This window comes from Poecilia reticulata, linkage group LG14 (assembly GCF_000633615.1).
Source record: "Poecilia reticulata strain Guanapo linkage group LG14, Guppy_female_1.0+MT, whole genome shotgun sequence".
Classification (NCBI taxonomy): domain Eukaryota; kingdom Metazoa; phylum Chordata; class Actinopteri; order Cyprinodontiformes; family Poeciliidae; genus Poecilia; species Poecilia reticulata.
The window spans coordinates 3247653-3262882 of NC_024344.1; the positions used below are offsets into that span (position 1 = coordinate 3247653).

Genomic DNA, 15230 nt, shown 5'->3' on the forward strand with positions numbered 1-15230 from the left:
CTTTTGTAGTAAATCAAAATCTTTCGCTAGCATCACAGAGATCCTTTTACTAAAAAGTTAATGAAGATGGTAATTTTCTTTTTCCATTTGCAACACTACTATCTTATATATTTAAATATTAACGTCTGCCTCAGATGTGTTTTATTTGATGGACTTTGAAGTTTAGAACTATATGAACATCAATTAAACACTTTACTGCCTTTTCAGATCTTTGTAGCTGAKGCATCATTGGTGACTTTGCCCACTTTGTTTGTGGAAGTAAAAGGACAACTGCTGGTCGTTCAGTGATTTCAGTGGGAGGAAAGTAATAAACTGAGCTGCTGTGGGACATCTATAAAACATCAGCTGTCRTCGTGCGAGCATAATCACCATCAAAATCTACACATCATATAAAATATGAACCAGCACTGCAGCTAGTCTGCATAAATTATTTTTCTTTACCACGCAGGCATGCTATAGCAAATGCATTTCAAGCACAAGTCAGCAAGCTAGAATTTTCAGATTAGATTTCATGTTGAAATATAGCAGGCACAGAATAAAAAAKAAAAGCTTTGTTGCTACATTCAGAATATTTGCAATGATTATCCTCAGCTGCAAAATAAAATGTCCACTTCTAGCTGATGCAGATTGATTGACAAAMCTTTTAAAGCCTGATTTGGTGCAGATATACGTGCATTTCAGAGATTTAAATGGAAACCAATATTTATGACCATCAACATTATTTTGCCCAGAAATAGAAGCTGAACACTCATTTGTTTGCTTGTGAAACCCTGGTGTCCTWTTCAAAATTGGCAAAATATAATCCAAAATATAAATTAGCAAAACTATAAAATCAGCCTTGAGAGCCTGAGAGCTTTTCAACTCCATTTGGACACGTGTAGATCATTTTTGTTGATTTTTTGCCTTTTAACATTTAAATGGGCCTAATGGACTGCTGTCATCAAGAGTCCCTGTAGAAAGCCCAAGTCCTCATAACTGCTGTTGGCCTGTGTGATTCCCTTTGTTCAGGATCAAGACTAACATTAGGGGCATTTATTCTTATTAAATATAACCAAACACATCTGGATTTCCTCTAATGCTCTAAATACTTTCTCCACTTCACAGATAAATTAGGCCTGTCTACAGAGCAAACAAGCGCAAAAGAGTCTGGATTAATCTAATCTGTATAATACCAGCAGTCACCAAAAAACCCACTGTGATTCTGTACGACATTTCTTTGTGACGCCTCTTGAGCACAGAGTTCATTTCTTTCATTCGCTCTCTGACCCTGATTTCCCTCCAGGGAGAACGTCGTACATCTTCTTAGAGCAGCTCCAAATTGCTTTAGCTCCTCATACCCTCTCCTCATCTAATTCAATTTCTGTTGAATTTGCTTCCCCTGCCTCTTCTGTTAAAACCCTTCTTGCTGTTTCTGTTTTCCTCACCTGGCCTCCATCTACTCCCACCTGCTCCTTCTTTATGACTCACTCCATCTTTGCGTCGTTCTTKCAGCTGCTGCTGGCAGAGAGGGAAGTGAGGCTGAGGGAGGAGTTAATAAAGAGATGGGAAACTCCCCCCTGCTGATGCTTCGGTATGTGAGGGAAATATCACAGAGTCCTGGGTGACCACTTGCACTGACCTTGGACAATTTATAATTAAACATGGAAACTGTACTAAATTAGTCATAATCTATAAGTAAGTAAGTATTATTATTATAATTAGAACAAAAGTGATGCACTAGTTTGGCAAAAACAGGYCTTTTGCTTTAGGTTTTTTTTTCAGTTTGTGAAGTTTCATTACAACAAGAAAAGTTGAATATGATTGTTTTTTGTTGTTCATTCATGCTTTATATTTACTTTGACCACTGGTGCCTAAAGATCATAAGTCACCCCTGAAATGACTTAAAGAACACTTCAGTTAGCTAACCTTGATTTTATGTTTGCATTGCAGASCTCTAGTGTGACTCTAAGAGGGTATTTAATCAATCTTTCTATTATATTTAGGAGAGGTTTAGCAGAGTAAAACTTTGTCTATTTACATTCAGAGATAATGTAAATACTTCCATACTTTTCAACACTCCRATTTATAATTATTTAAAAAATCATTGTGTTTTTAAAAGATAAAAAATAGATCTCAATGCAAATAGGAAGCAAGATATTTTGGTCATTAAATAACTTCCAGTTCAGTTATACAAATTACTGCATTAAATCTGCTGTGTCAGTTCAGTTAAGTATTTGTGAGACAAATATATTTTTATAATCTGTTTTCTTTCTCCATTTTTATATATAAAGGGAAAATATTTACATAAACCTGCACGCTCTCTCAGTTATGAAGGCTGTGTAAGAACTTTCTAATCAAATTAAAGCATAAAAAGCTTTAATTTGACTTTTAATTTAAATTTAAGACTTGTGTTATATTTACCATCTTAATTTGAATTAGTCTTGAACTATGACATTTACATTTTGCCTGGATTACACAGAAAAGACAAAAGAGGAAATGTTTATTTTCAGATATTACTGCTTAAGAAAATGTTTGTTTTTTTTTTTAGCTCTAACTGTGTTTAGGCTCTTAAACACAGTTAGAGCCTGTTTTGTTAATGTTCAGTACATTAACAAAACAATTAATTACTATGAGAGAGAGAGAGAGAGAGAGGAATGTCATAATTGGGAACCTGAATCAAAATATAGACAAATAAACAAGAGTAAACTTAAAAAAAACCATTCCCATCACATCTGTCTTTATTGCTCTGCAGTTTCCCAATCTGGACKTTTCTGAGTAATTTTTAGGACAGAAGCAGCAGAAATGCTGCCAGACAAACAAAACACTTACAACAACAAAGTTACCATGGTGCAGAGGATTTAAAATCCCCCAGTGACACATTCACAGTGTAAAGCTATTAAACACAAAGACTTACAGCCATTAAGGGAGGAGTTGTATTCCAGATTGTTTAGCGTCTCCTTGCTGTTACTCTGGGAGCTGCGCGCACTCCTCCAGTGGTTGTTGTCCTGGACCCCTGATCGTGCCTTCATCTCTTCCTTTAAGATCATCCTGCCAATTCCCTGAGTGGAGGAAGAAAACAAAATATCACAATATTAAGAAATATTTTAAAATAAATAATGTTAAAACTTCCACATTTACGTAAAACTTCAAGTGATAAAGGATTTTGATAAATGATGACTTTAAAAAAAGGRTTTTTGTTGTTACAGATGGTAGAATATTTAGCCAATAAGAAAGAGGAGAGATTCAYKTTAATTCAGTGTCCAATGGGTGAGCTTGGAAACAACCTTTTAATTAGCTCACTCATAAAATATTAACACTTATTTCAATTATTAAAAGAGGAAACAATCTTACTTTCTCACCTTGTTTATATTATGATTCCACCCATCCTCTTCTCCTCCAGATGAAAACCTCCTCACCCTGGAGACTGGAGGTGAGATGGAGGGAGGAYGAGGAAATGAAGGGATAAACGATGGTGAGTGAGAAGACAGCAGAATGCTAAGTTAAAGCTACGATGTGCATTTAGATGTGACGTGTCCTTCAGCTGTGTGAGGACTTGGAGCGACGTATCCTCACATATGCAAATCACTTCTGAACTTAGTAACATTTCATCATGTTATACAGACAATCGTCTTTTACTAGCACATTATGTGACATGCCAACCACTTGCAGTGAGTGCATAATGGCATTCATTTTAAATGAATTCTTATTATAAAATACTTCAAATTATATAAACATTTGTATTTAACCCCTTTCACTCTGAAATAAAGTGCTGATATCTATGTAACATTTTTACTTTTCCTTCACAATCATACATTGATTTGTGATTTCTCTCATATGAAATCCTAATTTAATRTACTTTAGTTTGTGTTTGAAGAATTTTGCAGAGSTGTAAGAAGGATAGTTTACCTTTCGGAGAGCCACCATATGGAAAATAATTGGAGTCTGTGTGATAAAGGCTGTTGCAGTTGGAAGTGGAAAGGCGACTGGAATTGATGAGATTCTCATTGATCTTACTCCTGTTGGTTGGAGATGCAGGAATGTCTGACAAAAAGACAGGAAAAAAAGCATACTTTAAAACTATTATTTATTGTCTCCATTCCTGCAAAACTGGAGGAGGATAAAGGGGGGAAAAATACCACAACTTTAATAACGCCATCTTGCATTCTATTATCAGAGTAACCTATAAATCTAACTAAAGGATAATAGTGCGGGGATCGTTGGCATTTTATTTTTTAGTAACAAGTCTCAGTGAAACGACAAGAAAGATTAGAGAGAAAGTGACTGTGACAGATAGCAAAGGCCATGTGTTGGTTTAAGTTACATCAATTTGGCTTTATAGTGTTTGCACAGTCGAGAGACATACAAATCCCTTCTCACATGAACTGCAGTACAAATAGGCCATATTCTTGTCTCGTTATGATATTTTTCCATAATGCAAAAATCACTTTGCAAAAATGATTCAAGCTGCAAAATTTAAATTCATCCACTCAACCCAGATCACAAACCTCCAGTTCACTCAAGAGAAAGATTTGTCAGCACTTTGGAGCCCGGCGTAAATCATGCAGAGATCTTTCTGAGGAACTGTAACTCTGCAGGCTCCTCTACTGTGCGTGCTCTGATGGATCACCTACAAACTCAGTGTTTGGCAACACTTGTTGATTTTACCTCTTAAATCACCTGCTGAATGTGTCATCTATTTTTTGATTTGACAACAACTGTCAGTTTCCTGCATCCTCAAGTCTCTGCTTTTCTTTGATTTAGTTTCAGMAAAGTCATCAGCAACCAGTTCTTGTATGTCATAAATATTATTTTTAAACAATAATTTTGGTTTGATYTGGAGTTATGGTCTCATAAGAAAATGTACAAAAATATACAGCTTTATTAAAGCTGCAGTATGTAACTTTAATAAATTGTTGTTTTTTACATATTTGTTAAAACTGTCACCCTGTTGTGGCAGTAAATTATGAAACAGATAATCTGTGAAAAAAAATGATGTGATTACATCCTCCTTGTGTTCCTATTTCYATCTGCAGAAATGCACGGCTCCCGGTCAAAAACAACCAATCAGAGCAGGAGGATTGGTCCTAATCTAATTAGTCTTCAGAGAAAGACTAGTTAGATTAATTGTATTCTTTACAGTGATTTTTTTATAATAATTTTCAGTAATCAAACTACATTTTAATCTGTGAATTTAAATTGTAACTGTGATGTTATTTAATTCTATGTCTGTGTTTCTATGTCGACATAGAGAGTTGTATTTTTTCAATGATCTGCTGGTAACATGTAAATTCCACCATGTTGTTTTTTTTTTCATTGCTGGAACAGTGAGTTTCAAAATGTTTTATGTATCAACATGGTCCATAATTAATGCATTACTAATTACTAACTTAACTCAATAAAAAGGAGATACAATAAAAAAAATCCTGACAATCTGGAACCTGGTTTAGATAAATGTGGTTACTAATTTCCCAAAAATGCYTGTATAATATACTGCCATACAAATCATTTTCTATAAATAAACATGCATTTTAGRATGCTTGAAGAGAGATATGATTCAAAACGTTTGTATCATTTAGTAGGGCACCATAAATGCAAACTTGCAAAATAACAATTTGTTTTGTAAGTGGAGTCTGTGGAGGCTTTTAGAAAATGGATTTTCCCGATGACTCCACTTTAGAGACGTAGCATTTTCCATTTCATTAGGTGAGTAAAATAGTATTTTGCTGAGAAAACAATACAATGTATTCATGAATCAGCTGGTTCGGCAGAAATGAAACCTAACGTTGGTAATAAAATCCAGAACACTGCAAAAAATTCACTAACCTTGTCTTTTGTAAATGGGGGGTTTCCTATAAATGTTGCTTTCTTCAGACACTGAGAAAAACAAAATAATAGTTAGTGACTCACAGCAAGACTTAGTCTGAGAGGAAGAAGAGTTCTCTTCTTGGTCTTGAACACATTTACCATAGATGTAACAAACATGGTCCTTTCTTCCTTCCTATCTGGAAATATCTTTTATAAATATACAGTCGACTTTTGCATTAAATGCTTTCAAATAAACATAAAGGGTCAAAATCTCTGGAAAGTCGAGTCATATGGAGTCGTGTAGGTCTGGGAACAGCGAAGATGCTGCTGTGCATCCAGACAAACTGATTGACATGCAGGGAGGATGACTTAAACAGCTTTACAGCATTCAGTCAAAAAAAAGAGGAAGGTAGGAAAATAAAAGAGCAAAGAAAGCAGTTCAAGAGAGGAAGAGCCAGAGGAATGTAAGAAAGGATATTAGGAAGAAGAGGGATAAACTTGATCTTTGCTCTGCATTGATTTGTATTGATGCAGAGAAATCCCCACATTCATGTCAAAATAAATCTCCAAAGGTTTGTAGCATTAAAAAACAAAATCAAAATATTTGTGTATGTATTTCAACTCACTGAACAAGGACTGCCACCAATCCAWTGTTAAGGCTACAACCCCCAGCAGACCATGACTGGTAAATGTGTGCATGTTGTTCTGTGGAGCACTTTGGATAAAAGCATGCGCCAAAAACATCTTTTTTTTTTTTTTTGCTTGTTCTTGTTGCGGAGGAATAAACAATTGCTAATGCAGGGCTGGCAAGCATGTCCAAACAAAAAACAGAAAAAATGYAGCATGCAGAGATGGGCTGAAGTGGGAATGACAAGGAGGAATCAAATGAGGGGACTGCAGTGAAAGAATGCCGGCCTTTAAAGGGAAACGAGCCAAGATAAAACGACAAAGTTCAGCATTAAATTTATACGTAAATGGTTAATGGAGAGTGTAAATTAAATTAGCTAGCATTAGTTGGTAGATAAAAAGCCTAAARGCTTTTCAATCAGAATGATTTTCTACTAAAAAGAGAAAAAAAAGTTCAGCATCTTTCTAAATAAAAATCTGAAATTTGGCGYGTGCATATTGATTTAACTTCCAAAATTATGACAACCTATAAAATCCAGTACAAGAAGTGACCTTAATAGTAAACRATAACTACCGGTAYATAATTTAATYTCAGTATAAATGCAGTTGATTAATGAGGTTTATAATATAACTTCAGAGAACATTCAGTGTCATGAAGTCAAAGAAATAYGGTGATGGGTCAGAGATAAGGTCATGGAGAAGTTTTAACTTATAAAATATCTCTCAAACTTCAGGACTTTGCTCATGGAGCACTGGTCCGTTCATCAACTAAAATGGAAAGTAAGACACCAAAGCAAACCCACACTGCTTAACAATTCTCCTAAAATATCATGTCGGACAAGGAGAACACCCAAAAACCAACAAAACCTTCCCGTCTGATGCTCTACTGGAAGCATTTTTAACATAACAATGTCTCCATGTCAATGTAAGTTTAACTTACAAACTGTCTCCTGGAGAAATGTAGCTTTTATAGAAAAATGAAATAAAGACCATCTCTCTTAAGTTAACCGAACATAAATACTTGTTTTTATAAAGAAAAAAAAAAAGTTCACTTATTTGCACAAAACTCAAACTTTTGTAGGTCAGCTGCAGTTTTCTGCTTCGCACTACCTGGTGGAGATTTATCTAAGTCTGACTGTGTCCAATGGTGCATTGATGGACTGTAGAGTCAAGAAGTCCGTGTCTTCGGTAAAAATCTGATCCGAGTGTGAAAAGTCGTGTTCTTGGTCTTAMACTGTGTGTCTCAGCTCTGMGTGTGTCTCAGCGCCGCTGCAATTATTACAAACCCATTATAGTCAACGAGTGTTCATACCGTCTCCGCAAGGYGGMACGGCAGAGCAATGCGCCGCACYTATGCACAACCATCCAGCAAAATGACCATTTTGATTTTTACAAAGAAAAATTACAAAAATACTAACACAAAATGACAAATGAGTAACTTTAATTGGTTTAGAAATAGYAACGTGTTAGATTATTAGTTACCCAAAAAGGTGGTCAAATTAGCGGCATCACCGTGTATCAGTGCATTATCTCATGATAAATAGTCAGAGAATAATAATTTGACATTTCCACAATCTAAAGTTCCTTTTCACAAATACTTCAACTGTAGTTTGAATTGCAAATGGGCCCATTCTGGTCAGTGAGCAGGGTCAGAGGTCAGGGTAATGCATCARAGCCTACCTGGGACATGGAAATGCTTGGGAACTTGGAAGGTGGAGGAGGTGGGTGTGGTACACCTGGGCTCTGGTTGAGTGTAATATGGTGAACTCCTGCCACTCTCACTGCCTGCAGTCAGCGCAGGCRAGCAGTGACAGAACCCAAAACGTTAATGGGCCAAACAGAAAGACAGAGACTAATGAGAGACGAAACGGACTCACAATCTGATGAGTGTGTAAAGTCATATGTGTTCGTCCCTGATGTACTGCTCTCTTGAAATAACAATACACCTGCTTGTTGTGTTATAGCTTGTATTGTCAGGTAGGGACACCAGACTTTCTCTGTGTATGTGAGTCTTTGCTTGTTACCGGGGAGATAATAATGCAGCGGGGATCCTCCGTGGTGACCATGTGCAGGAGACTCTGAGAATGCAGAGCTGGAGGAAAGTCTCTTTCTCAACTCGACGCTGTCCAAGAGGTCCTGAACGCAAACAGAAATGTTTCCTTTAAAAAACATTTCTACAGCTTTCTTATATATGAAATATAATTATTTTGAAAGATCACATTTATTTAGTGGGGGAAAGACAGAAATAGGAGATAAATATCAAATAATTCATGGCTTGACTAATATCCACTATTAAAAACAAATTTGGTAACACTTTATTTGAAGGGGTGTGCATAAGACTGACGTGACACTGTCATAAACATGACATAACATCTGTCATGAACATAAAGAAGTCTTTGGATGTTTATGACAGTTGTCATAAAGTTTATTAAAAGTGCCAGCTTTACATTAAATTATCATAATTTACAAAATCATGCAAAGTTGGAACTTTTAATGGCTTTTAATGCAACTTTTAAAGCAACTTTGCATTAAAAGTGTCATTATTTACCGAAAGACACTTCATGACATCAGTCATAAACATTCATAAAGACTTCTTCATGTTTATGACAGATGTTATGTCATGTTTATTACAGTATCATGTCAGTCTTATGCACACCCCTTCAAATAAAGTGCTACCAAATATTTAAATATAAATGTTACTTTTATAAGTTGACTCGTGTGTCAAAAAGCGCTTAATTTATTAAGCCTTGATTTCCTGTTCCCTTTAGGTGTAAATATGACCTGCATTGATTTCTCCTAGCCATTTTTCACAACGGGAAAGATAAGAAAACATACCATTCATAATAAGTGTTGAATTTTGACTTTTTATCTGGTGCATGCAGATGCATTTACTGTACATCTTTTTAAGTAAGGAACTTTCTATGAGGAAATATCTTCTTGGTTACATTTACTTTCAGAGTAGTAATCATAATGTTTAAAAACACTTCAAACTGTAACAGACGAGGTGGGATGAGWTAATCARACGGTTAACTTAGCCATACTGTCACTGATCAAAATCATATAAATCCTATACTTGGGGTCACAAAACTACAGAAAATTATTCAGAATATAAATATTACACAAGTAAAAGAAAACACCTGTGTAACATGAACATTAAAATCGCAAATGTGGAATTTACTTAAAAATTTACAAAAAAAAAATCATACGTGTAATAAAAATAGCTTATGTGAAACAAAGCCAGAATACAAAAAAATTATTGATAACAGTAAAAAACAAGACTTTGAGTAAATAGCTGAAGAGGTTTGGTAATTGTACTTTTCTGACATACAAGATTCAAACGTTGGTTGCTATTGCAGTCAATAATAATAATAATAATAATAATAATAATAATAATAATAATAATAATAATAATAATAATAATAATAATAATGTGGTCATTTGAAATGATGGAGGATAAATGGTTGAAGTACTCACATGAGCGTATGGCGATAAGGAGCCCAAAGACTGCAGGAGGAGGACAGAGAGTTTAAATATTGTTATCCTGAATCAGAATTAGTCATTTTCCTTTATCTACAATGTAACTTGTAGAATCGACAGTTTTATTTATTCTGTGTGAATGTGTGTACTCGTCCACAGCTGTGTCTCTGCACAGCATCTTCTAAGAACCGAGTGTGTTCATGTTCAGCCTGATAAGGGATGATGTGTGGCTGCTGGATGTCATATATGGTTTTGACCCTGGGCAGAGCCTCCAGCTGCTTATAGCCTAAAACATCAGTGTCAGCCATAAGAGAAACAGAAGGACGCACACACACACACACACACACACACACACACACAGACCCTCACATTCACACCTAATACAGATGGAGTCCTGAGTAGAAAACCTGGAGCTGAGGATTTTATTTAAATAGCTCTCACATAAGCTCTGCATACAGAGACACAGGTAGCTGGACAGATCATTCTGTCAGTGTAAGTGACATTCGACTGGCAGCACTGACAGAGACAGAAGGTGTTAGTACTGCAGCTTTAGTGCAACAGTGATTGCAGTTACTCACACAGATGAGCCGGTGAGGAGAGCCGAGGAGGGGAGAGGAACCTGAAGGAGAAATGGATGCAGTCTCAGAGGTTCGTCTCAGCTGCTGGGTCAAGAAAAGAGCAAGAGCAAGAACATGAGGAATTTAAGCTAATTAAGGACAAATACATCTGTAAGGTTTTATTAAAAAAATCACCTGGTTCTTAGTACGTTAACATAAGGTAACAAATGCATTATTTTCTAARAAGTAAATAGGTAAATTTTTAGATCTGGTGCCCCAAGGGGGCATGAAACACACATTTAAYTATTAAAAGTATCCACTAATCAATATCTACATTTTTATTTAGACATGTGGCCTCTCAAATAAAACACATTCTATAATTTTTTAAAAGATAAACAGAAGGATAGAAAGRGGGAGGAAGAGTGARCAAGAAAGAGAGTGGACAATTGAATGCATGATATTTTTCAGCAGCTCAGTAAACGCAGKGGTTTTATCACTTTGCTGGTCTGGAGCGTTCAGGTGTCTGCTRACACAATGCCAAGTAGGAAAGACACCARGAGTAACAGAGAACKGTTGCCTTTCAGTCTGGGAAGAGTTAAAAGCTTAGTTTGCATCACTTTACAGACTATTTGACAACTGGACAACATTCATGGCAGTTTTTAATCTTTCCTAGAATGGACATTMGAGCAAATTAAGCTTGAGGTCAGATCATGCAATGTTAGTAATACTCTGGGGATTACAATAACTCAAAAGCTCCTGTACATCTAGCCAGGCAAATACAAACGTTTTAATTGGTAAACAAAGTAGGTTTTAAATAGAGAAAACCTTCTCTATTTAATGAGAATGCAGTAGTGGAGCCTAGGTTTGAAAAGTGTCCTCTAAAAGTGGATGTCTGTCATGCTTAGTGTTAAAAAAAACTTTAAAAAATCCAAAAGACAACGTATATCAGTACAAACCAGTAAATGTGTGTCCAATGTAAGGACATTGGAAAAATTATTTTCTGTATGGGCTTTGAAGTTCTGCTTCTAAATGGACAAATGAAAAATCTTTATGAAATCGATTATTGAGCATTTTTATCTTTTTCCCTTACAAATTTACTAATACAGCACATAAAGTCCGTCCAAAACAACACAGCATACAGAGTCCAGAAACATCTGAGCCTGTGGACAACCCATAATCATGACTGTCTGCTTTTTGGTAACATTGTTTGTCTGCCACAGAACAGATGAAGAAAGCAAAATCAAATAAAATCATTGGCAGTTTTAAGTTTTATTTAGCCACGTAAACTGACACTGAACACATGAAAACACCAAGACGATGTCTGTTGACCGGAATCGGATGATTTTGAGCTGGATACTCCATCAGTCAAGGCCAAACTCATAAACTCATAGCAAACAGCAGGAGACTTTCTTTAAAATGCCTGTCAGTACAGTACTGATGAGAAAAAAATWGTTTTYCCCCCATTTCAATTTAATTTAAAATGTATCCTTTAAACAGGGGTGTCATTTTTAAAATATTATTTGAACAGTGCAGGTGTAACCTAAGTAAGGCATTCTGCTCCATCATACAGATCTTCAACATCAGGGCACATAATGATTCTTATGTACCATTAKACTCCTGCTGTTCATCTCCCCTCATTAAACACAGAATCTGTAATTTCTCTCTCTCTCCAACCAGTAAATGTGTGTCAACATTGTACAAGAGGGAGCAGCGAAGGGGTCCCTCCTTWCCACTAGCTTCTGATTCATGTTGATTTGTTATTTTCTAATTTCCGTCAGTTGTTAATTGGGCTGGGAGAAACCAGTAGTCTTGCTTTCAGCTTTGATTAATTAGTTTAGTTTAGAGTTTAGCGTATGGCCCAGAATTTAACTACAATGTTATGTGGCTTGTTTAAAACCTTCATTACCTTTTCTCATTTTGGTTTATGTTTGTTTTGTACAGTATGTATATTTCTGTTGACCCTTTTGTAAATATATGCAACTTATATTAGTGACCTCTGTTAATTCACAGCAATGCAAACAACTCTTTTGTCTGAGCAACACATAATTATTAGGATCTATTTCAGGATTCAGTGTTTTTACTATTAGTACTAGGTTATTATTAGTTTGTGGCTTATAAAGCAATAACACATTTATTCAGAGACAATCAGAGAGAGGAAGTTCAGGGGTCTACAGGTATTTAGAGCATCACTCACCCTAAGTTTTCTCTCCAGCCGAGCTGCTTCTTTACACATCGGGTGCCAAACCTCCGAACCTACAGACACAGAAACACACAATTCTACCTCAGTCAGCTTTGTTTATTGTGTGTGGGCAACAGCCATGCAGCTTTATGGGATCATATAAGGAGCAGATCAGCCTCTCTCTCTCTCTCTTTCTCTCTCTCGTGCATCAACATCAATCATCACACACACACACACACACACACACACACACACACACACACACACACACGCACACACACACACACACACACATGATGACGACAGGCTCTATGGCTTTGGAGGCAGCTGGTCTGGTCTAAGAACAGAGCTAGTAGCTCTTTGGTTCACTTGCACACAGACAAAGAGGAAAATAATCTTTAGCTATATATAACTACATATGCACAAATCAGTGTAACTTGGTTTGGACAGAGTTTTGTCTTGTTAACCCACTTTAATCTGTTTAATTCTTCACTGATTCTTCATCAAAATCAGGGAAAAAAAATTCTACTTTGATTTAGAATGGAAACTAATGCTACTATTGGCTAAATGTAACATCCAGCTCAGAAAAAACCATACACAAAATGTGGTCAATATTTTTTTRTAAAATTTTAAACCACACTTTTATAGTTTTCAAACTTTTATAGTCTTGTACAAGTAAAGGCCACATTCTCCCAAAAATAAATGTCTTCTTTAGCTCAAAGTGGAACCTGAGGAAAAGAAGTAGCAAGTTACTTCTGACAAAAAGATTTCCTACTTCACAAGTTTAGTGCTTTAATATAAAATCCTCACATAGAAGCCTTCCCCTGGTGCATACATTCGTCAATGAAGTGACAAAGCCCACTTCAAATTTCTCAGCAATGAAGATGCATCAAAARCAAGTTGCAAGAACTCCAAACCAGAACTGCAAGCAAATAATTATGTTTTTATTGTAGCTGAGAGAGAAAACTAATTTCTCTGGTCTTGTCTAGTAAAGGTTTTGGAATTAATCATAATGAGCCGCAACATTGATAGCGATAGTTTTTTTTTACACTGCTCACAAACTGTTTATATGTTTTGATATGTCTGTCGTATTATTATTGCTCCTTTTTTCCATGTGTAGAAAATGTTAGCAAAGTTGATCCCATAAAAAAGAGGTAAAAAAAAAAGTGTTTCTCCTGCCCAAGATGTTTATGTGCTAAACTAAAATGTGGAACTAAGAATATGAGRACCCCACCCAACACTAAGATCTGCTATTTATAAACATTATGGTTTCTTACKGAGCTACAGTTATGATGGAGACGGAAAGTTGGACCTAAGCAAAGCTTAGCAGAATGGATTTGCAACAGTGATGAGTTTAGTAACTCGGCCGAAGCACCATGTTGTCACCTCAACGACACAACGTTGAGGTGACTCCATCCAACCATCTCGTGGGGGTTTCCCACTAGATTTYTGACAGATTATTGACTCAATTAAATCAAATTTCCAGTCAATTCTAYTACAGCCACTTTTAACAATGATTGCTCACTGTTGCATCAAGTAAAACAGATATTTAGATACTTTTGTTTGTTTGTCTCGACTAAAGCATACCCAAATGTGACTTTAAAACCAAGRCACATAACAAACCAGGACTTAAGTGAACTATTACMGCYCCCGCTGATCATTACGATGATTGCTTGCATTCTATTATATTGATCCATTTCCAAACTTCCACTGGCTTTCCAACTTGCAACTGAAACGCAGCCAACTTGACTTTCTGAGATTGAACTTCTGTTGCACAATGAATGCGTCACAAACTCATGTCCATCATTTACTTCAGGCTAAAATGCTTTACATTCACAGCCTTCACCATTACGATGAAATTTGAGACACAAGTAATCGTTATAGACACAAGTGATTTTTGCAGCTTCCAATTCAGCATGGTGCATTACATAAAAACGGATCTGGCAAACTCTTGCTTTGAAAGTAGCAGCACTGTGGAACCTGAGGGAAAGAAGGCAGAGGCAGCAGAGGAGAGACTGCTGGAGAGAGCAGCAGAGGAAAGAGGAAATGAATGGAGGCTATTACAGATTATACATAACAATAAACCACTAATGTCAGAATGTTATATGCATGAGGATCTGATAGTGATAGTGATAATGATGTTAATACATCCGCCCTGCGTACACACACACACACACACACACACACACACACACACAGGCACACACACCCCAGAAAGCAGTAACACACCCACATCAGTATTTATCATTTCCTCGGGTCTGGGGGCAACGCAGGCCGGCAGAACGGACTCTGAGCTGATCCTGAGTCTGATATACAGCCACCATCAACACCATAAATCTAACCTGCACACTCGCAATATGTAAGTACACACACACACAAACCTGCTCAYAAAATCAATACTGCAGACAGAAACCATGCGTGGTGATTCAGTGCACCCCCATCCCTCCCACACTCCTCCACTCTGCTGCCAAGCAGATGTGTGGCCTTGAGAACCTTTATCTTYTGSATGAGAAGAATCTCCATTTTTACAAAGAAAGTCACTCATTTACCARGAGACTGTCTGCCTGCTTGTTTTCCTACAGGGAGATATCATGCAATGAGGYCTC

The 15230-nt window shown here is 36.4% G+C and overlaps 1 protein-coding gene across 2 annotated transcripts in view; it reads right to left on the bottom strand.

Moving 5' to 3' along the window:
- LOC103475675 (actin-binding LIM protein 3-like) overlaps positions 1-15230 on the bottom strand; it is a 71193-nt gene that overhangs the window by 7661 nt on the left and 48302 nt on the right. Inside the window, exons 8-16 of one of the 2 annotated variants that reach the window (XM_008427482.2) lie at positions 12640-12698; positions 10467-10550; positions 9886-9915; positions 8436-8547; positions 8092-8196; positions 5803-5853; positions 3886-4020; positions 3339-3403; positions 2864-3038 (exon numbers count right to left, since the gene is read on the bottom strand). In XM_008427482.2, coding sequence (XP_008425704.1) covers positions 2864-3038; positions 3339-3403; positions 3886-4020; positions 5803-5853; positions 8092-8196; positions 8436-8547; positions 9886-9915; positions 10467-10550; positions 12640-12698 — 816 coding nt within the window. Of the gene's footprint in view, positions 1-2634; positions 3039-3338; positions 3404-3885; positions 4021-5802; positions 5854-8091; positions 8197-8435; positions 8548-9885; positions 9916-10466; positions 10551-12639; positions 12699-15230 lie in introns of those variants that run through there. The other variant, XM_008427481.2, reaches the window with a different exon arrangement.